The sequence below is a fragment of the Synchiropus splendidus genome, chromosome 6 (assembly GCF_027744825.2).
Source record: "Synchiropus splendidus isolate RoL2022-P1 chromosome 6, RoL_Sspl_1.0, whole genome shotgun sequence".
Classification (NCBI taxonomy): domain Eukaryota; kingdom Metazoa; phylum Chordata; class Actinopteri; order Syngnathiformes; family Callionymidae; genus Synchiropus; species Synchiropus splendidus.
The window spans coordinates 16,092,654-16,119,274 of NC_071339.1; the positions used below are offsets into that span (position 1 = coordinate 16,092,654).

Below are 26,621 nucleotides of genomic sequence, written 5' to 3' on the forward strand. Positions count from 1 at the left end.
TGTCGTGATCATGGGTTGCTGGGTGTGTTATTAGCAGGGTGTGTTACTGAGGTTCATGTTGAATCAAAAACAGCAGACAACCACGAGTTGATTTTTTTTTTGTTTAAATGTTGGAAAATCCCTCCATCATTTACTGTAGGGCGGTGGAAGATAGGGGCATGGCAGTTTTACGGAGGGTGGGTGGGGAACAATTTGGGGGATGATTTCAATAGTTTTTATCTTTTTTTCTGTTCACATCATCCCTCAACTAGACCTGGAAGGATTCTGACATTAGCTCTCTTCCATCAGGACTCGAAGCTATCATTCTCTCTTCGGTTCAGACTGATTCAGTTTTGATGCTTCACCTGCATCATTCACCTGACTGAACTGAAACATTTTTAGCTCTGTCTTAAATGATGGATATCAAGAATGAATAGGAGACTTTGGAATAATACCATGGCTTCAACATCGACTTTGTAAATTGAGAATCTGCAGGTTTATTTTTTTGTTTACCTTCGGGAACAGGTTACCTCAGAAGATCTCAGTGTGTTTTCTGGTGAAATTAAGGCAGAACCCTGATGGTCTTTCTCAATGAGTAGCAGAGGTTCTACTCTTGAGTCTCTAGAGAAACACTTGTTTTTGCCCATAAAACTGGTGACCACAGGAGAGTGGAGAAGTCCACTGGTCAGTGGAGAGAGTTATGTTTTAGCTCAGCTCTTACTTTATCGCCATCTGTCGCTCACTCCTCAACAAGACCTCAGACACTTGAACCAGCCTCATCTTCAACACAGAAAGGACATGCCATCCATTTCTGACTGAGAACCTTGGTCCTCACCTCTCACACATCAATTATAGAAGCTTCAAATGAGGCAGAATTCTTCAAGTCTATGAACCCAACAGGATCACAATCTAGACTACATCAGTTTATCTCCGCAAAAGTCCTGTTCATGCTCCTTATTAGAGTCTCTAAAGTTAGCGATGGTTTGGGCTCCCTGTGCCCTACTTTCAAGCACCAGGATCCAGAATTAAGTAGCAAATGTTCACCTGCAAATTCACCATCTTCATACCTTTTAATTCCCAGAACTCTGCTGAGCGCTGCTTAATTAGATTAAATCCAGGTTCCTTTTACACTACAAAGCTTGGAACGCACAAGATGTAAATCAGTGCAGGAGCAAGAGGGGCTTCAAAGACTCCAGACGACATGGAAAAATAAACTCTGGTGGTCCTACAGGTTTGTCAGCAGCAAATTTACGCCACCTGGAATTCCAGAGAAGCTTTTTCCACAGCCTCCCCTCAGAGGCGCGCACGGCGAGCCCTCATGTCTCCTCAAGCTCGGCGCGATGATTTGACCTCTCCTCCCAGTCGCCACTCATTTCCTCTCTGTCTTTCCCCGGAGCTGTTCTGGTCGGACGACACCGGCGTTCGCCCCGAGTGCTTTTATTTGAGATGACGTTGGAATAATGTCAAGGCGACGCGCAGACTTGGCAGCGGTGGGATAAGTCCTGTCAAGTTTCTCAAGCATGTGGTTCCGTGGTTTCAGACAGGCCATGAATGGCAGATGAATCCCCGGCGCCTCATTAGATTCAATCCCTCAGATTATTGCGATTTCACGGAAGGAGCGTTCACGTCCTCTGTACGGTCATATGTGTAGTTAGCGTTAGCAGGCAGAGGGAAGACGGATGGAGCAAAGGTCAGCAAGGCTGTACGTGTCTCGCACCATATGGAGAACAAATTAGAAACCGCACAAATCATTAAGAAGTCTGGCGTGTCCAGCACAACCGGCCTTGGACGCTTCTCCAGCTGTGGGATTTAAATAACGCCGCAAGGAACCATCCTACCTGCCAGACTGCTGGGCTTCATGACTCTGTCTCACATTTCAGAATTAAAACCTAATACGCCGCCTTCATTGCTGCTTTCTGTGTCAAGTGAAAAGCTGATTTTTCACGGATGAGTTTTAATAACTTTCACAGGTTTTCACCCGACACAGCGTCGATCGAAAACCTCAGCAAGGCAGACCACCCGAGGCCTTCTGACGCCCAGAACAAAAACATTCAGAAGGAGCACATTTCTTTATACAAAAAAAGTCTTGTCTTCATTCCTTTCTTTAAATTTTATCTACAATTTTTCAGATTCATTCTCATTATGTTTAAACAACGACACTCAAATATTCAAAGTGCAACCACCTCTCCTTTAGGAGAAGCCATGTGTCGTGACCTTTTATCAATTCTGATCTGATATAGAGTGTAGTTTACTTGGTAATGGTCAACTTAGTTTTGACCGATTCACCGAACACATCTTTTTCAATCTCATATTTTTCTGCTTTCCAAAATTGTTACGTAAAAAGTGTGCCGTCCCAGAAATTTACACTATTTCACTTAAACCGTCAGAAAATGTGGGTGACGTTGTAATGTTCTTTGTGAAACCGACACTGGGATTTTTCTGCTCCGTCCATCAGACAGAGACACAGATCGTGCATTTCAAAATGTATTCACTATGGGGCTTAGCGTATAAGAGAATCAGACCAGGTGAAATGTTGGAGCTGTGTGACCAGATACAATGAGACAATATAACAATGTGGACGGAGCCTAAGGGAGACCTAAGATAAGCGCGACTCAGTCAGGCTTTTAGCTAGGATTTTGAAACAGGGCCTCCAAAACCCCGCCCCCAATCCAACCACAACCCCTCCTGACACACCATGTCAACAACTGACAACTAACAACTTGCTATGTTAAAAACACAGCTGTAAACATCTATTTGTACCTAAATAACTTGATAAACAACAGACTGTTCTGCAGTTTAGTGTGTCCGCTCAACACCTAAAATGCCCTCTAGCTAAAAGCCTGAACTCAGTTCTGAATATGTGCAGAGCTTTTAAAAAAAAGACATACAATTTTTGCTGTGTTTTCCAGGCCCTCAGGTTCCAGGAGTGCTTCGTGACCATACAGAAAAAGGACACTGGGTCCAGAAGCTGGACTCCAGACTGTCACCGCGCATTTAGAGACACATTACTTTCAGAAATCACAAATGAACAAATGAGCTGCAGCAGATGAGGGCAGAACCTCAGACCACGTCCGCCTCCACACACCAACTCTCTCTGAACCTTTTTCCATTAGTGACTCAAAGACTGCGTAAAGGCTGCTGCAACTCATCCAGCGCTGAAATTAGAGCACATATATGTCACGACAGGAAGAGCGTCAGAAACATCAGTCCAAATGTGGCGCTGCGATGATGCAAGCGTCTGCAGCGTGGGTGTCGCCTTCAAGACAAAGAATGACGACAACAGGGACAAGAAAGAAAAACACCTCCCTGCTGCCACTGACCTCCTGAGAAGAACTCTCTGAGCCATTTTAATGGCTTATGGAATGAGACTGAAGCAGACAAAAGTAATGAGATTAGCTGGAACACTCTCGGCCGCTTTCTGTGCCGCTGCCATTATCATTCCCCATTAATGTGACCGCGGAAATATAACTTTGAGATGGAATATGATGATCTATTTTCGGGTGGTCCTCAGCTCTGCTTTCACTGGAGAGTGAAAAGACATTTAAGCCTTTATGAGTACAGTTTTACATGCAGGTGGCCTGGGTTTATTTTCATTTAATGGCTGTAGAAGAAGAAGAAGAAGAAATGAGCGAGCGCTTTTATGATCACACTTTTGATAGATGCATGTATTTAGAACTGGGAAAACCCCCAAAACCCAGTCGAATTTTACAGTTTTTCAAAATGATAGGAGCAGTAGGATCTGAGATGAAAAGTCAAACTGATGAGTAATCGGACTATTTCGCAAATCACCATCATGACGTACTTTGCTGGGAAGCTCTTCTGGAAAATCTTTTCAATTTGTTAAACCGCACTGATAGGTCAGGAGTTACTGACCCAGACCTGCAAAACTGTTCATGCACAGGTGAATCCGCTTAGAACGTTGCTACCGTGACGCGCTGCGACTCTCGCACAGCATGAACACAAAGCCCTGGTTCTCTGCCTTCCGATGCTGATGGAATGCTCTTGACAAGACAAACCTTCATGGAGTCATGGCCATTTGAAATGCCTGTGTGAAATCCTGACGACAGTGACACGCTAGTCAACTAAGATCAGACCATTAACAACTCCTTCCAAGAACTACTCTTGCTCCTTCCCACGCTGACAGGAAAAAGCTTTCAGAAGCAATAGCAGCTCAGCTTTGTGGTCTTTCATTCCACTCTCAGAATCTTGTCAAAAAGAAGCATGCAGAGACCAAATGACCGTCGAACAGAAGACTGTGTGGGAGTGTGTCCATTGCACTGAGTGAAAACAATGAAAACCACCCTGGAGTTAAAAGACGTGCAGGGGTGTTTCTGTGGCCTCCCAGGACAGACAAGGGTCACTCGGGAACAAAACCTGAAAGTCGGTCGGTGGAGATGGTGTTGCTGTGGTGAACAGTCATGTCCTGAAATAATTCAAGTATTTGCCTTTGTTTTATCCCCACTGTATTTCCTTTTGTTCTGGGTCTTGATATTGAGTTTGAAATTTTAGCCTTGTGCCAACACCAAGGCTTCCATCCGAGCTCACTCATGTCGGCAATCTCATCTGTTTCTTTGACCACTACACATGTCATGACCCAAAATACACTTACAACGGCAAAGTGCATTTCCACCATGGGCATCTAGTGAAATCTCCTCAGTCACCTGATGGAGGGTGATGAGGAGCGTCGCTCTTCATCATGAGCCAAGTGGCTCCTGTAATGTGATCAAGACGAATGGCCACTTAGCAAGTGGACCCCGAAAGTACCAGGCCTTTCTGCCAGGCTCACCTCTGCACTCAAATAAGTCCCACATGTGGACCTTTGACAGGAGCGTGACCCTATTAACCCCAAACACAGTCCACACTGGGCCCAGATAATGACGCCCACCCCGCCCTCGGCCCGGCCCGTCTGGACGTGGACGGCTGACTGACAGTCATGGCCTGCACACAAACAAACAGAGCACAAGGCTGGGCACACACACATAAACAGAGGTGTGTGTGTGTGTGTGTTCCTATAAAGACAAGGTCAAACAGCAGATGGCAGCTCCAGGATTGGAGCAACTTTCAGCTAAACACATATCAGAAGTTTGAACTTTGTGGACACAACTTTGCATGGCAAGAGTCGCATCTCACTTGTGGATTACAAGCCTAGTTATGATTAGTAACTGCGAACATAGTGGGGAGAACAAAACAGATCTGTTTTTTTCTGGCAGCCAAGCTTCATGTGAGAGGAATAATCTAGCTACAATGTTGATCACAACTTAGTTGGTTGAATGGTTACAAGAAAGAGATGGGTTTTTATGTAAAGTTGATTTCTTTGGCTATTTCTTTTATTCTTTTGTCACAGATATTAGGAAGAAACAGTCGATGTTTCTCCTCTGCAGGTGCCCTCAACAGATGCAGGAGTCTCCTCAGCGTTTTAGCCATGTAGGGGCCCGCTATGCTGCGATTGTGACCCCAATACAGTGAGATTTGGGGGGTGCTTTCCACTGATTGTGTAATGTGTGATTCGCAAATGTGAGCGCTCCCTCACCGTCAGACCAGGGGGACTCCGCCTTTTAAGGAAGTACTCTACCGCTCCCCCAAATCCCCTCCATCATCAAAGTGACGCCCCCACAAGGAGACACTCCTTCTTGTACACATAGAAAAAATCCTAGCAAAAACCCTGAAATATGCAGATGTATTTTATAATTTATAAAACATTTTCAATGGAACTTTTGACAACTTATATTGATGTTGTGAGCTCTTCATCCATTTATTTATTCATTAAAGAGGGGGCTCTCTCCCAGCTACAAAGGGTATCAGGTGGTGGACATCCTGGGCAGGTCTCTAGTCCATAAATCAACAGGCAACTTAAAGTTAATCTACCTCTAGATGGGAGAAAACCATTGTTCCCAGAGCAACATACAGGGGCCTGGAGACCATATTAACAGTTGCCAGACTCAAACCCACAACCTCCTTGCTGCGAGGCGGCAGCATGAAAACATCGCCATGTTGGTATGTTGAGGTTCTCTTTCTGGGCACTACATTTTGATTTTTCTCTGCTCAACTTTAGTGCGGAGGTCTGGCTGTTTTTCTTGTCTATTGAAAAATATTTTAAAAACACAGCTCTCAAGTCTTGAGTTTCTTTTTATTTCCTCCAGTGACAGATGAACACAGTCTTGTTTTCACCCGTGTAGTCATGGTGGCATGACTTCATTGTGTGTCTGGCTTCCCCTCTGACGTCAGGTGCTTTCCCAGCTTCCATCTCATTGTCACCCTCACAGGCCTGCTGACTCCGGCATGACAATAAGTGAGTGACAACAGAGCTGAGGTTGCTCCATCTTGACAATCAAGTTTGTGTTGGTCAGTTCGAGGTTTGCTGGTATCACAGCACAGAATCTAGTGAATGTAATGATACTTAACTGTTCATGGGCTGAGGAAAGTGCAGGCCCTTCTTTTACATTGATTGACAGCTATTCTATGTTCTTCCAATTCCCCCAAAAAAGAACCACCAGGTGGGTTGTCAAGCCAAGTACAGTGGTCGAGGACATCTACCTGCCCAAATGCATTTATATTTCCTCTCACGCTCTATAACACCAGACAGAACTTGTGTTAACACTAGCGACAATATGCTTGGATGAATCTACAGATGAAACAATGCTTACGTGAGACTCGAGCAACTCGGACTCAGTCAGTCGTCTCATGGCCAACATTTCCTGAAAGTCTTGGTGAAGTCTGTTCAGGATTTTTCCAGTTATTCTGCGAACACTCAGAAGACTCCTTGGTGAAGAACTTCCTTGCGACCAGCATCACTATGAATGAAACATGCTGGCGTGTTGTCCTCAAGCAAAACTGTTGACAGCACTGTGGCAGCAGTAAATCTAATTCTTCATGTCGGGTCTAGACTTTTCTTTAACAGTCTGTTTCTGATCAAACTGCCTCTTATTGGAACCAAAATTCAGATTATCAAACACTTAATATTTCATCCAATGTTGAAGAGCCTCTCTTTGAATCGGCGGCCAGACGAATAATAGAAAAGCCACAGACTCTCCAGACAACAGCAGCCGCCCCGCTCCACCATCCTCCTCCTGCTGCGGTTTCATTATTCAGGAGGCTGACAAAGAGCACGGAGGAGGACTGAAACACAGGAGGCATCTCCGGCCCCACGCTCCAGCCTTCGACAAGCTGCTCGTGTACGGAGCCAGAGAGAACGAGAAGTACACACACAGATGTCACATGATCCACGTACTGTTGCGACGTTATCAGTCAAGTGGAGCTCAGATTGGAACATGACTCTGGATGTTGGCTGCTGAACATCTGACGGGACATAAGCGGAGGCACGCTTCCTGGATCAGGTGACAAGCTATTAAATATTTCTGGGATGAATGCAGTTGTAGCCGTCACTCTTTTGTTGGCACGTGCGGAACACAACACACACACACACAAACAAAGCCCTCACTCAGTGACTTTTATGGTCTACATCTGCCTTCACATGTCCATAGAGACTTAAAACAATAAGCCCCTCAACTGAGCACCTGTTGATACAAACCTTTACCTGCTTGTCTCGCACACACATTTGTTGTGAGGACCTCTCGTTGCCATAATGCTTTCCCAACCTGTCACTCTCAACTAAAATATCCAAAACAAATGGCTAACCTTAACCAGGACTCTGAACCAAAAGTACACCTAATTATAATAGACGCTTTAACACACGAGACCTTGTGCGGACAGGTCACAAAGCAAATCGTCCTCACAAGAAGGAGGATTGTCAAGACTTGTCAACACTCACACTCCGCCACAGAACAACCTTGGCTCCGCCAGGTTTTCATGACCGTAAGAATCTTTTGTACCTAAGAATCCTTTGACTGTGTATCTCCAACTCCTGTCGAGAGCATCAAACACACAGACACACAACACATGTTTATCATAGGACTCGATAAAAGTCCTTCAAAAACACATTACGACGTTTAGCAGCCAGCGTCTCATACGCCGACCAGATGGGCCTCCAAAGACTAGCGCGCCTGATCTGAGGGAGCTCTGCGTTCCCACATGACAGCGGCCATGACTTTCCACACGCCGCGGCTGATTCCGCCTCTGCTGCTCGTGTTTCATCACCGGAGCTGCAGCAAACAATTTACATTTCAGGCAGAGCACTCATTATTCCTCAATTAGCCGTCTCCGGGAGGAGCTGAGAGGAGCAACAGCTAGGACATTTAAAGCGCCAGCAAATGAGTCCGAGCGCAGAGGGGTGATGGTCTCCAGTGAGATTTGAAATTACACCCCGAGATGGCTGGTAAATATGGGACTCTTTCATCTGCACTCCAAATGAGAGCTTTGGTTGGAGGGGGAAATGATGAGTGTGCGTGTGTCTGTGTTTGTGTATTCATCCACCTCAGGTCCATCACTCGGCTGGGGAGGAGACACAGCTGAAGCTCACGATTAAAGAATGCAGAAGTGCCAGTGATCAGCAGACTCCATGACCAAGCATGTCTGGACAGCTGCTGACTCGTGACTATGAATGGACACTGAGTCGAAGTGTCTAAGATGACTGCTGCTAATGAAGGGCAGGGTGAGACCAGCGACATCTAGTGGCGCACGTTGCATCCTTGTGATTGCTGTAATCCTTGCAGACAGTTCCCAAATCACCAGGTGGTGCACTGTGAAGGCTGCATTCCACAGACGCGAGCCCTGCAGCCACAGCAGCTCATGGTTGTGCTGTTCTTCAAGGTCAAGGATCTATTCTGAGTAGAATTGAAAAAAAAGTATGTTGGGGCTTCCCAACAGGCTTTTAGCTAGGATTTTGAAACGGGGAGTCCAAAACCCCGCCCCCAACCCATAACCCCGCCCCCTCCCGACACACCATGTCAATGACTGACAACTTGCTTTGTAATAAACAAAGCTGTGGACATGTATTTGTACCAAAATAACTTGATAAACAACAGATAAACAAGCATTTGAGTCAAATAACAAACGTTAACAGACATGAAGTCAGTAACTGTTGGCACAGTAACACTTTGAGATGTAGGGGTCCACTGGGCAACTGTTTCTCTTGGCTGACCCTGATCAATCAAATATTAATAATAATAATAATAATAATAATAATAAAAACATTTTATAATGATTCTTTCCCTCACTACAAGCCATTGTGTGTACAGCCTTGTGTCTCCATCTTTTTTCATATATTTATGCAAGACAAGCATGTATCAGCTGTGATGGTTTTCTAAACTGTCACAACCACAACATTCACTCATTCAAACAACACATACAGAAAGGCTGTCGCTTGATAGAACTACTCGAATTTTGATCCCCGTTAAGCTATTTTGCTCTCATTCTGATTGGCTGTGTGTTCGTCCGCTTGCCGCTTGGTTGCGAGGGCGACGGGAGCGCCAAATATTCCTCAGGTTAGAAAGCAATGAGTTAGTTTTGTGAAGGATTGTTTAAAGTTTGGAACTTATCTGTGGTTTCCTTCTGTCATCCCATCAATAGCAGTGCGCTTCCATGCCGCAAGTGTCGCCACTTACCCTGAGATTACGGCGGTAAACAAATATGGCGACCGCAATGTCCAAAATACGGTCGCGAAAGGTTTGAGAATCTGCGAATTTGGATCATATTTGCCCAAATTACCAGGCGGAAACACAACTTAATGTAAACCAGTGAGATGACACCAGGAGTTGGGCATTATACAGGCACTAATACCAAATTTAGGGCGTCCTGCTGAGGAAACAGGGCATCCTGGACGCCTAAGACGCCCTCTAGCTAAAAGCCTGCTTCCCAACGTCTGAGCACAACAAGATTGCAAACTTTTATCAAGATAAAATCACGTACATCATGTCGTCCCATCTTCAACAAGAATATCTGTACAAGCGCCTCCTTCCAGGTGGACAAGCCCTGTTAAGGCGGCAACCTAAAAAGAGCCTCCTCAACTTCTTTCAGGTTCTCATCAGAGTCTCTCCTAGATGACTGTGCTTCTCTCCCTATGAGAGTCCAGACAGAGAAAACTCTTGTTCTTTGGGTCACTACCAAGTTGGTGACCACAGGCGAGAGGAGAAACCCACTGGTCAGCGGACAGCTTTGTCTTCCAGCTCAGCTCTTTCTTCACCATAAACACAGAGTCCTCAGGAATGAAGACGCTGTACTGATCCATTGCCTCCTTTCCTCCCTCACTTGTGAAGATGACAAGCTATTTGAACTCCTCCACCAAAAGAAGGATCTCGTCTCCATGATCTCTTTGAAATTAATCTTTGAGTCTAGGAATCTTGATATATGATGGTGATATATCCCGCGGCAGAAAGTAATTACAGGGAATATCTGAGGCACCACAGACTAGTGTGAGAGAGAAAGCACCATCCAACAGTGTGGCAGTGACCCTCACAAGTGGATGTTCCATCAGCAGAGCTGCTTGAACCAAAGACTTCACACCAAATATGCTGCATGCTAATTCTCTCACACTTGCCGTGTTACATAATAAGAGAGAAACTGACAGTCTTCTTTCTAATATGCTAATCATGTGCGGAGTTGACACTTCGTTTCTCCCGACTGTGATTAGCCAGGAGCGGGACTCACTGTCAGACTGGCGGAACCTGTCAGAGCAGAGGAGAATCCACCTCATGTTCTGGTCAGGCCAAGAAGATGAGTGGAGTCCACACGAGGGACGAGTGGACAGGACAGGGGATTTAGTGTTTAATGGATGACCTTTGACCTCCCCATGGTTTGTTTTGATCTTTGCTGTCAAGATCCAAGAAGAGCACAAGTTCTCATCTGAGTCCCTCCTGGATGACTGAACTTCTCCAGACAGAGGAACCTCTTGTTCTCAGGCTCACAACAAAGTTGGTGGACACAGGTGAGCGAAGAAACCCACTGTTTTGTGTTTTGACTTAGCTCTTTCATTACCTCAGATCAGAGTCCTCCCTTCAGTCATGAACAGAACCCCATGATACTTGACCTCCTCCACCACCTCATCTGAGTCGCTTCACATTGAAAATATAAAAACACTAACTTACTCAATTCTTTCACCAAAATGTCAATACACCACTGAACAAGAACAAGAAAACAATATCCTTCACACACTGAAGCCTCTTAGTGTGCTGGTTATTGATCAGTATCTGACCATCGGCGCTGCAAACATTCCACTGTTAGCATCACTGAGTCAGTGCTTCGGCGTTGAGTCCATTGTGATAGTGATAATGCACTCAGCCTTGTTGTCAAGGCAGCAGCAAACGGACACACTCAGTGTCTTGGCAACCGCTCCCCTGGACACACACACACACTTGGACGGTAAAGACACTGGTGGACGGAGGAGAGAGTCTAACAGCCAAATTCAAACAAAGAGGGCTCTTAGTCGTCGAGCAACGAGGCTTCTGCCCAGTGACGTGAAAGTCATCACGGTGTCAGCAATCTTGTTGAGCTCATTAAGTCAGATGGTTCCACTGATGTTCGCGGCCGATTTGTTGTCATGCCAAAGATGAAAACAAGAAAGTCTTCAGTGTTTTGGTTGATGAGGAGTCGAACAATCCCATCTAACAACGCCGACAAACGGACTGAACTCAAGGCTCCTTCCTCGGACCTCGCCACAACTAGGACAGAACCCCACGTGCAGTCCAACACCCAACAAAGATGACCACCATATTGCAGCACACCACCCTCGTGGAACGTGCAGTCGTGGAACTCATGACTGCAATTGTGTGTGTTTAGGGCATTTTCACCGTCACATATAACTGTAAGCTACAGTTGAAGAGCAAAGCAGGCTTTGCCGCCAACATTTTCTAGTTTGGGTCTTGAAGAGGACCTTGCTGGATGATCCGACTCTTGGTTTAGCATTGCAGCGACAAGCTCCTGCCTCATGTGGGAAGCATTTCAGGTCGAAGGGTTCCTCCTAACCAATCACAGCAGAGTGGGCGTGGCTGGGGAGAACATGGCTTCTGAAGAGAAGAGCTAATATGCATTTTCTAATGTAGATATTTCAAATTTATAAGAGAGTTCTGTGCAAACAGACGCCTACTGCTGTGTCCAATATGGCTTTTCTCCCCATGTTCAGCCATGATGCAGCTAAACTTTGTGGTACCAGAACACTACAGTTTGTTCCCAGGATTATGGTACCGAAATATGCCAGTCATAAGTCATTCTGTTACGGAGATTATGGCACAACTGTACTGTATCCAAAATGACAATTGAGGTTGCCAGTAGGAGGGACACCCTGTGAAAAAAATACTAGTTTTCTTGATCTGATAAATCTTCAAGGACATGGCTCTGAAATGTGCATGTCGAATCCTGTCGGCAGATACATGATCATCATTGAAGGGCAAAGATCCAGATGACAGTCCTCAGTATTGAAAGGGCCTCTTGTGATATTATCACTCACACAACAGTTTGACATTCGAGAATTGCTTTAGAATTAGAGCTTGTGAAGTTTGGTCAGCAAAGGCAACACCCAGAATTTGTTCCTTCAGGCCTTGGTGAGAGGAAACACTTCACAGCAACTCTCCCTCTCTCACTTCCTGCGCCTGCTTCCACTTTTTCTGTAACCCTGATCCCTGGATAGATAAGTGCCCGACTGTGTCGGCCGGCCCACACGGTCCTCCAAACACCTCTCTCCGGAGACTCTCTGCTATGGATACTCTGACATGTGCACAGGGGAACACATGGGCTCTGGACGGAAAGACAGAGAGGAGTGTCAGAGAAGCTGCTGAGCAGGAGCACAGTCGCATCATCTGTCATTCAGCCAGCAAGATTCCGGCTTGACTCATCCGGAACTGTGAACATAACCAAGGCGACACTTCGCCCACTGCTCAGATGACAACCAGTCACACTCACACAGGTGAGAAAATAAAAGCTCACGGATTTATGTGACTGAAAGAGCGAAGTCAGTGTTCCTTCCTCAACTGATACAGTATCTCAAACTTCTTTCATGTCAGTCAGTCCAAGCTTTGGCAGCCACCAAAGTGTCTTTAAGGCACTTTGTCACCGCTTTCTCAAATGAGCAGTTCCTTTAATAGATTTCCTCTCCGGACAGATTTACTCTGGTCCCAGTGCGCGTCTTCTACGATGGGTTGAATTGAGTTTTTCAAATTAAATGACCTCGGCCAGAATTTTAGTTAGCATTATTGCCCTGTTGTTCTTCTGGCGATATAATACCTTTTCAGCATTTGAAATATCATTAATATTAGGGCTGTGAATGGACTGGAATTTGTGTGGCGATGCGATGTTTGTAAACAAAAGCCACCATTTTTTAAAACTCTCATGACACTAAAACATTTAGTGTATGAAAACATAATTCAAAAACTCATACAGCTGGATCTTCACAGCAATCTTAGGTTGCGATAAAGACTTTGGCTAAAAAGGCTGCTGTCTGTCTGCTTCGGAAACATTTAAGGAACCACAAACCATTTCAAGATTAGCAAAGTAAATCTAAAAGTCTTACATACAGCTGCATTTTTCCTTGGGAGAATATCCTGCGATGACGAATGAGACAGGCCTACATTCTTCAAATAATCCTCGGATAAAGTAAAAACATTTACAGACAGTGTTACTCACAAATATATCATTGCGTAAACCAGCTGGTTAGTGACCCAGAGAACAAGTGTTTTCGCTACCTAGACTCTCACATTAACCTGTAAATGTAGATAGATGGGGTTGTTTTCACTACATATTTGGGGTGGCAGTCAGCAAACAGGTTTGATCCAAAGTACTATGAGTAGTTCCCTGTAGATACATGAGTTCAGTTTGGTGCAACATGCCAACAACATGGCTCTTCTTAAATTCTTGGAGTCACTCAGGTCTCATCTCGACCAACCTGGACTTCCAATGCTCGCAAGATCTCATTGTCTAGTACAAGGAACTGAACTCCCTAAATGTTCTGACCAACACACACAAGTATCTATTCACTAAATTTCAATATTGCGCACTAAAAATATTGATATTGCAACACATCATTGAATATTGTGATGTTTTAAAGCACCAATATTTTCTGACATCCTATCGTGAAATTCAAATGAGCTTATTTGGACAACAGATGGCAGTAGCCTTCCAGAACACACACACGAGGAAATGAAGTTGCTGCAGAATCAGAATCAGAATCAGAATCAGAATCAAATTTATTGCCATGGTCAGTGGGGAGCCCACTGACTAGGAAAGTGCCTTGGAATAAAGTGCAACAAAAAACAAATAAAATAAAATAAATAGAATAACATTACAACAAGGCTGTTCATGAATTTAACAATCTGACGGCCGAGGGAAAGAAGCTGTTCCTGTGACGGGAGGTTCTGGTCTGGATGGACCGTAGCCTCCTGCCAGAGGGAAGAGGAACAAACAGTCTATGTCCAGGGTGAGAAGGGTCGGCTCTGATCCGACCTGCACGTCTCTGGGTCCTAGAGGCATACAGGTCATGAAGAGGTGGCAGGCTGCAACCGATCACCTTCTCAGCAGAACGTACGATGCGCTGCAGTCTGCTCTTGTCCCTGGAGGTGGCACTGTTGTACCAGACGGTGATAGAGGAGGTGAGGATGGACTGGATGATGGCTGTGTAGAACTCCACCAGCAACTTCGTCGGCAGTCGTAGTTTTCGTAGCTGCCTCAGAAAGAACATTCTCTGCTGGGCCTTCCTGATGAGGGACCTGATGGTTGGCTCCCATTTGAGGTCCTCAGTGATGGTGGTTCCCAGGAAGCAGAAGGAGTCCACAATAGGAATGGATAAACCAGCCAACATGAGAGGGGACGGAGGAGCTGTTACTCTCCTGAAGTCCATGATCATCTCCACTGTCTTCTGAGCGTTGAGCTCCAGGTTGTTGTTGCTGCACCAGGACACCAGCCGCTCTACCTCCCTCCTGTAAGCCGACTCATCTCCATCTGAGATGAGCCCGATGATGGTGGTGTCGTCCGCAAACTTGATCAGCTTCACGGACTCGTGGCTGGAGGTGCAGCAGTTAGTGTACAGGGAGAAGAGCCATGGAGAGAGAACACAGCCCTGAGGAGACCCAATGTTGAGGGTCCGAGTGTCAGAGACAGTCGTCCCCAGCCGCACACGCTGACTTCGGCTGGTCAGGAAGTCTGTAATCCATCTGCAGAGGGAGTCAGGCACGTCCAGCTGGCGAAGCTTGTCTTCAAGCAGAGTTGGAAGAATTGTATTAAAGGCAGAGCTGAAGTCCACAAACAGGATCCTGGCATAGGTTCCTGGGGAGTCCAGATGCTCCAGAACGAAATGAAGGGCCTGGTTCACTGCATCGTCCACAGATCTGTTGGCTCTGTAGGCAAACTGCAATGAGTCCAGGTGAGAAGCAGTGATGGACTTCAGGTGAGAGAGAACCAGGCGCTCAAAGGACTTCATGACCACAGACGTCAGTGCCACCGGTCTGTAGTCATTCAGTCCAGTGATCCTGGCCTTCTTGGGAACAGGGATGATAGTGGAGGACTTAAAGCAGGCAGGAACATGACAGGACACCAAGGAAGCATTGAAGATGTCCGTGAACACTGGAGCCAGCTCAGCAGCACAATGATTCAGGATGGCAGGGGAAACTCTGTCCGGACCTGCCGCCTTCCGAAGGTTCAGCCTCCTGAACTGAGTGCGCACGTCTTGCTCCATGATGTCAAGAGAAAGAGGGGGGAGGTGAGGGGGTGGCTCATCAAAAGTGACTGTGATCTTTGCTGTCTCAGTGACATCGTTGGTCTTAGTTGTGTCACTAAGAGACAGCACAGTCCTTTGTTGTAAAGTGGAACATGGGGCTGGAGAGACAGCAGCTCTTTATGGAGTAACAGATCCTTCAAAAGATTCTTGGATTCAGGGGGAACCTTGTAGAACCTCCAAAACATGAGAAGTTGTTGAAATGTCATAATATTAATATTTCCTATAGAATGACTAGAAATCCAGCAGATCCAGATCACATGACTTTTTAAAGGCATGCACTGATCAAAATATGTCGGTGAGCGGTACGAACACAATAACTAAACTTTCGCAAAACACGGTAATGACGCCACCGGGACAACACTGCCCTCTACAGGCACCTAAAGACAGGAACAAAACACGCCCCCTCACACATACATTACCCCTGAACAAGGGTCTGGTGTGTGAGGGAAGGGAAGCGTGTGAGAGAATCAAAGTGCCTTTGAAGTGGTGCACTGTTTAAACCCGACAGGACGGATGAGGAGACGGATGGAAGGGAAGAGACATAAGAAGGAAGCGAGTGGAGCTCCGTGCCAGGAGGACTTAAGGAAACATCAAATGAGCTTCACACATTCACAAGACCTTGACTGAAACGATCACTCGCTCAAATGAGAACAGAAGTGTCGAGTTGTATCTCCCTCCTTCACCATCCGCACCGCAAAGTCCCTCCATGTGACCATCCTACTTGTGACACCATCCAACTAAATACATCTCCAAACGTCTCCATCAGCAAGTGGGCTAGGCAAATGCGACTGATCCCAGGAGAGAAGAGCTGACCGGACTCCTGCGTACAGGCTCTAACTAAATTATTTCTTCACATATCCCCTGAGGAATTTTTGATGCGGAAGTAAACGTAATAATGAAATGACAAATCTAATTTACTAGAGAGCTTTAGAGTGACCTGGGATTTTATCAGTGAGTAGCTGTGAACACAGCTGAGACCGGGGGAAGGTGCTCATGTACATGAAGGATTTGGTATGGTGCGTGTGGACGAATTCAAACCACGTCAGGGACGACAGCAGAGAAGACGCTAAATGTCTGTAAATGAAGCTGCTTCTGCACAGGGAGGGTTGTCATCAGTGTCGGCCAACGCAGAGTCGACATCCTTTTATTCCCGGTGACGGTTCAAAGGAAGCTCAGCACGCTAAGCCTTCATTAAGGCTCGGATCAGCACCAGGGCAGAAATCGGGGTGAATTAACGTAGCAGGAGCACGAGTCACAGAGCATTACAAGGGTATGTGAAGAGGTCGGAATCACTTTGGTGGAACACAGCTCAGAGTTCTGACAGTAGACGTTGTTGAAGACAACTAACAAGATGGACGTTCAGAAGAAGGAGGAGTAAACATTCATTAAAGAAAAAGAGCAAGTGAAAATAAGTAGGGGAAAGAAAGGGGTTGAAGAAGAAGAGAAAGTTAATACAGACAACTTGGAGGAGGAGGAGGAGGAGAGAGAAGATGACATGAAACTGGGGGAAGGTTGTGGGGAGAAAATGTGGAATAAACAAGTGGAATTCAATAGGAAAGCTAGAGAAAAGAAACTGAAGCACAATATCAGGAATCAAAAGAAGATGAATATGACGAGGGTAAAGAAGAACAGATGGAGGAGAGAGGGAGGCTGGAGGATATAAGTCAGGACTCAGATGTAACGTGATGAAAACATGATTGTGTTGGAAGTTGCAGGCAAAGAGATAGACACATTGCTTCACTCTGTGACCGAGAACAAAGGCAACACAACATCCAGACCTGGTCTCAGATCTGAACAACATGTGAGATAACAGATAACAGCAGCAGAGGACGACTCCAGATGTGACACAACTGTTATTGCACGTCCTGATTTACGTGCTCGCACCACTGAGGCTCATGTTTGTGTTCATAATACGGACAGTAGTTTCACTGACACAGCGTTCCTCCTTTGTTTCTCCTGCTCCCTGTCAACTGGGATCCAGTCCGACCTGTCACGAATAACAAGTGGGAGACGAAATGAGTTTCACAGGCTCCACTCAGCCAGTGTTGTAGATGACCGCCCCCTGCTGGTCACAGAGCAGATCTTCACCCCGTTTCATCGACTTCACCTAAAGCCCAAGATGACTCATCTGCGGCTGCTTTAAAAAATATTTTCCAGACATAAGACGTGCATTCATCTTATTAAAACTGCAGCATCTTCTGGGTCAACCATCTCCATGACTTCACGTCAACATTAATGTCTGACTGAAGCCTTCATAACGCGCCGCTGATCCTCCTCTGGATCATTTTACAAGTCTGCGGTTGCTAATGGACGATGGAGTTCTAACTTGCTTTGACAAGTCAGCAGGACGAGTGGAGGACAGACTTTAAATGCGGTGTTTGCCCACCAGCCTGTGGAGCTCCTGGTGCAGCGCTAATGACATAGTAATGACACAGGAAGTACAAGAGGCTGCGGGGAACCCAACACCACGCAGGGTTTCACCTTACATCTCCACAACCCACCTGGTGGATGATGTGACACGACCTGCTCGAGAGTGAGGCCTCATCCATCTTTCTACTCTACTGAAGAAGATGACACACTTGTGTGTAGAACCACAAACATGTGGTGTTGTAGGAGTAGCCTCCCAAAGAGACCAGCCTCAACTGGCAGGTACATCAAGTTTTAACTTGTATTGACTAGAAAGATTCTGGTGGTCCCGGTATGCGTGTCAAACTCGAGGTACGTGGGCTGAATCCAGGCCGACAAGTCATTTCACACGGCCCACATCAGCATGGGCTGAACTGTTCCAGGAGGGCCACAGTGGTTGAACGGCTCTTTAAATGCTGTTCTTGCGACACATGAAACATTTATATCAACGCAAAGATGAGCCTGGCGAATGAATCCGGTCTGACAAATATGTCGCTTGGTGATGACATCACGCCGCGTGGTCCTTCAGGGATTTCCGGCAGATTAAGCGAGCAACTTAGTTTGTACAACAAAAGCAACGTTTGCAGCAGAGGCAACTCCAGGAGGAACAATTCCTGACAGACTGACTTATTCTGTCAGGCTGGAAACACAAACTTGAATTTGTTTGTTATCTGCATGTTACAACTTTCATTTGAAGTTTCACTGGTGAATGAAGGCGCAGAACAAAATTGCATAATCTAATGTCACCAGCAGGTGGCGGCATGTGCACACTGTACCTAGAACAGGAACACTGCTGCTCTCAGTAGTGATGGAACATCTGAGGTGGCAAGCCTCCAGCGATCCTAGGACAATGTGAAGTGAACCACATCTCTCTCACCAGAGTGACAAAGCCTTCAGGATATTAGTGGATCCTGATCCAGAACCCCACCATAACATGATCACCGACTATGTGTCAGTTTCCTGACAATCTTTTTGATCTCTCCAGCTGAACGCCAGCAAAAGCAACACTTTGGTAGCAGTGCAGATGAAAGGGCTCCCAAAACAAGATCATATTTAAACATTTTTGGAAAAAAATGATGGGACTGAAGGGAATTTCACAAAAGACGGGAAGGCAAATGCCGGAAAGCAGAGTCATCTCACTCCAATTGGGGTAAACCAAACTTATTTAAAAGGACTTGTCCCACAAGTGAGTGTCTTTCAAATTTTGGCCCCTTTTTTGGGTTTAATACAAGGAGAATATTGGGTAATATAAGTGATTTTTTTATGATAAATAATATTTTCATGGTTTCATACTTGGAAAATGTTTTCAGGTGAAAAAATAAATTCTTGGCAAAATAAATGAAAATACATCCAACTGTGACAGAGACAAAAAAGAGCAGCCTCTTCAGGTTCTGACAGCTAGTTTGATGGAAACATGACTTTGATCAACGGAGCAGCGACTGCTCTTGGATGTTTGCAGTGGACAGCTGCTAGTTGGAAGTGTGATGGGAGCCCAGAGAGGTGTGGCTCCTGACTCTCTGCTAGAGCTGTGGAGTCTGGGCGGCTGCTGGAAGACATGCATTCCACTGTCCCAGCATGGATGTGATTATGAAGCAAAATCTCAGCGTCACATGCCAGGGGCCACAGTATGGCCCTCAGATGTGAGGCAAGCATGTGGTGCGCAACATCGCTGACAGCAGCGGTGAGGCCGGTACCAGAACACCAGGGAGATGATGACTCCAGAGCAGAAATCAAATGTGACACTTCTCAGTGGACACGTCTGCAAGCCCAAAGGTCAAGCCGTGATTCATATCTGCACTGGAGAATCTGTGAAGATCAACACCTGACGCCACACATTTGTCTAAATTTGTAGAGGCCTCTCTGCACATGACAGAGACAGAAGACGCTCTTCGCTTGCTCGAGTATTGAGCGCCTCCATCACGGAGATAAATCCAGTGGCTTCTGTCCCTGTGCAGCAACTGAAACTCCAGAAAAGTCTTATTTGCCAGGCGTCTTGTAAACACAGGAGCAGCCAGTGTTATGCAGATGAGGCCGGGTTACCCAGGGGACAGACGTCAGTGGTGCATTCAAGTGCTGGGTTAAAGCTCAACCGCAGTTCCACCCCTTCACCTCCCCCCACTGCTCTCTTTTTGTGCCCGCCTCACTTTCCACAGACAAGGACGAGCTTTGTCCAGCACATTCACACACCCCGAGCTGAACCTGCGCGCTCGCAGGAAGTGAAGGAACGGTGAAGATCTCACGACGTAAATCCTCCTTTGTAGTCTGGTTCATGGCGGCCCCCCTCGCCCCAGCTAGCAGGTCAAGTGTAACCTTTTAAGAGTACGTTTAATTCTGAGAAGCCATGGGGAGGAGGCAGCCATGTGATCCCTGCGCTCCGATGGCACCTTCACACTCAGAGCCCGTGTTAATAAGCTGGTAATGAGCTTCATTAGCACACGGAATCAATCCAGCCAAAGGCGATGGTTAATTATTCAGAAGGCTCAGGTTCTACTCTCCAGCCAACTCAGTTTACACGGCGACGCACAAACGTTCAGGTGATGGATCATCTAGCGCAGTGCAGAGCAGCTTTAGGTTTCATTTTAAATAGGGCTGGACAAATGAACAATGCTGTTATGAACAATGTTTTTTGTCTGTTGTTGTTGTACTTAGAATTAGTTTTAGTTATTATTATTTATTTTCAGTCCATTCATTTTTTTCAGTTATTTCGCTGATAAGTGACTATTTTTTGATAGTGACTTTGCAATAGACATGTAATAAAACTGAAGCAGACTAATTAAACATATACTGTAAATACATATACAATTTGGAAACCTGGTATAGCCACAAAAAAAAACAACTTTTCAATTTGAATGAATTTGGTATATTACTGAATCAGTTTGACAATAGCACAATAAATCACGATGGTGACTATATTAAAGTTTTTATATCACACGTTATTTAAACTAAAGCTCTTTTAATGTCTTGAAAATACTTGTACAAGAATTTCAAATTTATAAGAATTTCAACTCCATTCAGCGTAGTGGAAACCCTGGCCATTGTGTAGCAAAAACATCCCTGAACAAAAGCAAACGTATGCTTTTGTTTGCTTTTGTTCAGGGATTTCTCCATGTTTGTTGTTGTTGTTATCATCCTAGCTGCGACGTGTCTTGTGCATCAGTGTGATCAGTGAACCAGGAACATATATATATATATATATATATACACAAACACATGAATTTTGTTGAATGTTTTTTTTCCTATTTTATTATTTTTTTAAAAACTTGGGAATTTTAAGCTAATTTGGTCTCACTGGACAAAAAAAGAAGATGTGAGTGAGCCCCAGCTGCCTGGAGCTGTGGAGCCTCAGGTTGCAGGTTCCACCACTCAACCCAGCAGCCGTCATGCCCAGCTGAGTGGAGAACACAGTCCTGGCTGTTCTTATGGGCTTTTCATGGAGAACGTCCAAACATCACTTCTCGGGTGCGACGTCTTACATGGGTGATCCAAAAGCTACAAAGATTCTTTTCTCCGGGAAAATAAACCACACACGCGTGCAAAACCAGCTCTTCACGGCAGGAAACGTTTTATTAAAGCCACTTCAGTTTGGAAATGTTTTATTTGAGCTATCGCTATGAGATTTTAACACGCGGTTGAATTTTCCAAAAAGCAGCAACAGCACACGGAGTACTGGTTAGTGAAAAGAAGGCAAGAGTGTGTGTTGATGGCAGCAGGAGAGATTGAAAAATGGTCACAAATTACAAACCAAATGGTTCACTGAATCACCTGTTCACCTATTTTATAGCTAATTCAGGGGTGGCAAGTAGCATGATGCTAACTGTTAGTAGCCAATTGTAAGGTTTACCTCTTGCTGCGCAGGAAAATAAGAAATCGACCTACATAGTTTAAAAAACAGGAAAGTCAAAGGTAGACTATTTGTTTTTTATGAAACAAAAAAAAAAATATATATATTTTATTAATTAATTTTTTTAAACGAAAGAAAACTGTCTTTTTTTGTAGATGTCCGGGGCACAATTTTTTTGAAACGAAAAAAATATGCAGTTCAGCCCCATCTTTACATCCCAGAAAATCAATGTTAAGAGAAGACCCCCAAAATCACTGGGCTAAGCATCAGGAGACGTGAGTGGTGGAACACAATAGTCACCAACCTGTGTACACACAGCTCACAATAGTGCTGCGACCCAAGCAGAGGTGAAGGTTACGCTCTACAGGACGGACTACAAACATGGAGGACGGACTGCTAGTATGATAGAATAAAACCATGAATGCGTGTGTGCGAACCTGTATTGCTGAGCTTGTGGGGACCAGTTCTTGGAAACACACCTCCTTGTGGGGACCTTTTGGTATTTCTGGGGACCTTTTGCTGTCCTCCATGCAGTCAAGCCTCAACTTAAGGATTAAAACTTCAAAATAAATGGGTCATTGTAATTTGGTTCAGAGTCCTGGTTAAGGTAAGTTATTTCCTTTGGATGGTTAGGTTTAGGGTGGGAGGCTGGAGAAATGACAAACCCCCAGAGGTCCTAACAAGGACAGAAATAGGAGAGTGTATGTGTGTGCACACAGACAGTGGCAAGCGTGGTCGACCACCTGAACACTCTCTTCATCCATACAATCCAGATAGACCAACATTTGCAGGCTGTGATGTGAGACAGGACAGGCTGAGTGTTCTCACTCAGACGATGGCAGCTCCTTTCTCCACTCACAAATGACGACAAAGTAGTCCGAGACTAAGTCAGACTGCTGACTCAGCAGAAAAATGGAGACCTTTATACCACCCACCCTTGCATCGTCGACTACCTTCAATAATTCAACTGAAAGCCTCAAACTTCAGCAGAGATTCTGCACACAACCAGAACCTGCTATCAGCGAGTCAAGGGTCACATAAAGTCCAGCACATTCCCGAACAGAGCGCGAGTCTGGGACCTCTGCGAAGCAGCACGGAGATACGTCTGAAAGGAAGGCAGTAAATTCTTTCGTGTGCGGAACAAAGACTGGCCGGAGCAGTAAACCAGAGTGAGCTGCAGGAGGAAGGCTGACTGTGTGGAGTCGTGACGACGCACAACAGGGCGACCCTGCGGTCTCTGGAGCACAGGCACGACTTGAGACAGACAGAGTCACTGCTGAGTGCGAACCAAGCATCAATGTTCGTCTATGTTTTCTGTTGCAGGAGCAGTGGTTCTATTTTGAGTCTCTGCAGGATGACTCGGCTTAGTTCGCAACACCAGTTTGCACCTCAGGCGTGTGCATTGGTTTAAAGTCAATGAGCATGTTCCCACTGACTCTGAGCAAACTCTAGCAAAACAAAAGGATCTGCACCTTCAAAATGAAAGTTTGTAGGGTGAAATCTCCATGGGGAAAAAAAACCCAAATCGCTCACTTCATGTAACAATTTGAGTGTCTTTTAAAGTTATATTGGACCCTATTGAACAGAGCAGTACGTCTGTATGTACAAGAATGATTTGAAAATGAGTTGTTTAACTGGAGCAGACATCTTGTTGTGACAGCCACGCTCACACTGCTGTGATTGGTCAGGACGAAACTTTCAGCCGCCTCGGCTGACAGAAGCCGGAGCGTTACAGATAGGAGAGACATTTACTTTTCATGAAAAGTTGCGTTTCTATAGCCACCAGTTCAGTAAATGTCAAAATGCTCCCCTCAGCTTCTTTGTTTCTACCACAACTCTGTCTTAAAAAGGTCCTCGCAACCCAAAATAAAACTGCCAGACCACAGTCCGCAATGCCACAAAAACAAGGATCGTCTAGCCTGGCAGTCAGTCTTGTTTGCAATCAGTTACAGCGCCACCTACAGGGGTGGCATATGAACTGCACCACTTTCAACTGATCCGCAGTTGTGTGTTCACCAGTCAGCCAGTCATCAAACAAATTCACAGATCTTCCGTGGGAAGCCCTGCTTCCAACTGACCAGCACTAGCAAGTGAAAAGAAAATAAGGTTGAAAACGTATCCAAGTCATTATTAGGAGCACTCTTTTATGTCGCTCTCCTGTAAGCATGTGTTTTACTACGGCAAACATGGATGTCTGTTCTCGGGTGGACCCAGTGACGGTGACCAGAGACCCACTGTTTCCTCAATACGGTCAGCTGATGCTCGTCCAAGAGAATTTCAGAGCCTATTTTGAGCACCAGTTGTCCATTGAGAAGTCACATTCTTAACACATTACCTCCCAAACATCACTGCGAGATCACGTCTTTCTACTCAACCAAAGTGAACGCATGAGCTCCCACTTAGAGACGAAGGACGGCCAGACAACAAAAGACAGAGGCTCCAACAATGGCTCCCTTGGAAACGTGCGCCTTGTTAAATCTGCTCCGAGCAGCAGGTTACAACTTCCCACCATACAACATCATACTCCTTATTCACAACACTGCTAAAGGACGCCCTGTCTTGACTTGAGTTTGTGAATAAAAGGCATGGGCCTTTAAGAGAAAACACACAAGCAGCGCCCCCTACAGTACAGATATTGAAACAGACCACGATAGATGGGCCGTAAAAAATAAAGGAAGAGCATATTCCCGAAAACTTTCAGCTATTCAGGTACCTCCATGCGTGCAGGGCAAATCCAGGACAGTGGTCTCCACAGCTGAGGCAGGAATGTCCTCCTTCAGGTTCTCTCAGAGGTTGGACCTGAAGACACAGAAAGCTTTCGTTCGGTTTTCGATGCATATGGTCATGATGTATGTACAGAGACAGCAGTCACACTCAGAAGGGTCAGAGATGAAGATGTGGAGGTTGTCATTGAAGGAGTTGGAGTCAAAACTGATGGAGAAAGACAAGGTTCATGATGGATAATGGAGAAGTGAGAGGAGGAGGATGAAGGTGGGGGAATGGTTGTGGTAAGCTTGCAAATGAGAAGAGAAGACATTTTCCAGAGGTCCAGAACGTTGTGAATATCCATCAGCACTGGGCTGGGTTTGACGTCACCCCAAAAGAGCGTGTGGATTTGTATCCAAGCAGCACCCTGGAGACACATTCCTGGGGAGCTGGGTCTCCAGGAGCTGGACACGATTGAAGATGAGCTGCTCTAATGCACTCACTGCAACAGCTGGTCTTCTCAATACAGGTCCAAGCTTGCACACTTGCTGTGGAACATGAAGTACCAGAATAATCTCTGGATTAATGTCAGCTATTTGTGACATGAGAAAGACGGCTATGAAGAATGACCTGAGGCAAAAGGCAAAGCGCTCCACTGAGTGGAGGCGTTCTCCTCTCACCAGCTTTGAAGTGACCCAGAGAAGAAGAGTCTGTCTGGGCTCTCTTTGATCCGGGAGAGACTCAGAGTAGAACCACCGCTGCCACAGGACAAGACAAAAAAATGGCCCAGGATTCTAGTGCACTGACAGGAGGCACGTGAGCTCACTTTGTGAGGCGGGTTAGTTCCAATATATGTACATAGAGAGTTAGTTTTTATCATAGAAACACGATGTGGGGAGAGACAGTTTTGGTGTGTAACTAAAGGTGTGAGTGTTTTATTATTTAATAATTTAAAAAAATACATAGCCACCCAGGAACAGCAGACTCAATATAAGTGAACAAAACAACGATAACGTACTGCACCTGTTCATATTGACAGTTTTGGACGAGCATGCGCACTGGAATGGCTTTAAAACAGACACGTCACTCACCGCTCGGCAGGACTGTCTCCTCTGGAGTTGGCGCCGGAACATGACAAACAGCTCCCAGGTTACTGAAGTGCAGAGTGGAGCAGGAACTTCGCAGGCGCCGAGCGCAACTCCGTCTACAGTCTGTCCATCACCGTCCTGCATGAACGAGTGAGGGGCGGTTCCGGGTGCTGGCCCCGCCTCTACAGTTCAACGGCCAATCACGTGAGAGAATGCGACCGCCGTGCGCTTTAGTGCGCAAAGTATAATGGCAGTATAAAAAGTAAAATGTCTTCCATTCATTATTTTTACAATTGTATTTATATGTTGTATTTTGTAAGTAACTTGCACTGCTAGGAGGAGACCCCCTTTTCTTTTCTAGAAGAAGAATTTAAAAAAAAGTTTTGACTTTTAAACGTTCTTGTTCATTTGTCCAAAAAGCTCAAATATTCTTCACTCCATTTGACGCCTTAGAATTTTGCTATCGGAAGATTAAATTTTGATTGTTATAGCTTCATAAAATAATGTCGATTTAAGGTCGTTTTTAATAGACTGTAGACAAGAAATGATTTGTGAAACACAATAAAACACGTACAAAAGAGAAAAAATGGGGGGCAACAGCTGCACCACGACACAGGACCACAGACATAAAAACGCTCGACTTCATGCAAATGCTTAAATTCTTATCATTATGGCTCATGGGAGGCATTTGGCTTCACACCATGGTGTCAATAAAGATCATGATCATGAAGCCCCAAAGGTTTGCCGCTGTGACTCCATCGCAAATATTCATGAGCTCATGTTTTCTTCTCCGCCGGAGGAAATGGCTGCTCTCAGAAGTGTTGAGGTCTTTAACTGTGGATTAATGAGGTGCAGGAGCAGACCCAGGGTCAGACTCCATCATCAGTGGTCCTGAGGGAAACATCTCTGAAGCGTCCAGTCTGGTCTGGACGCACACAACCGACTCACCAACCAGTTAAGGGTCAGACAGAGTTCTGTTTGTCGTTTCACAGTTCATCCAAAGGAA

The 26,621-nt window shown here is 45.5% G+C and overlaps 1 protein-coding gene across 2 annotated transcripts in view; it reads right to left on the reverse strand.

Annotated features, from left to right (window-relative positions):
* Positions 1-25,739, reverse strand: part of prickle2b (prickle homolog 2b) — a 91,696-nt gene extending 65,957 nt beyond the window's left edge. Inside the window, exons 1-2 of one of the 2 annotated variants that reach the window (XM_053867611.1) lie at positions 25,619-25,739; positions 24,535-24,620 (exon numbers count right to left, since the gene is read on the reverse strand). In XM_053867611.1, the coding sequence (XP_053723586.1) occupies positions 24,535-24,620; positions 25,619-25,660 (128 nt within the window). In that variant the 5' untranslated portion in view covers positions 25,661-25,739. The remainder of the gene's footprint in view (positions 1-24,534; positions 24,621-25,618) is intronic. The other variant, XM_053867610.1, reaches the window with a different exon arrangement.
* Between the last annotated feature and the right edge of the window lie 882 nt (positions 25,740-26,621).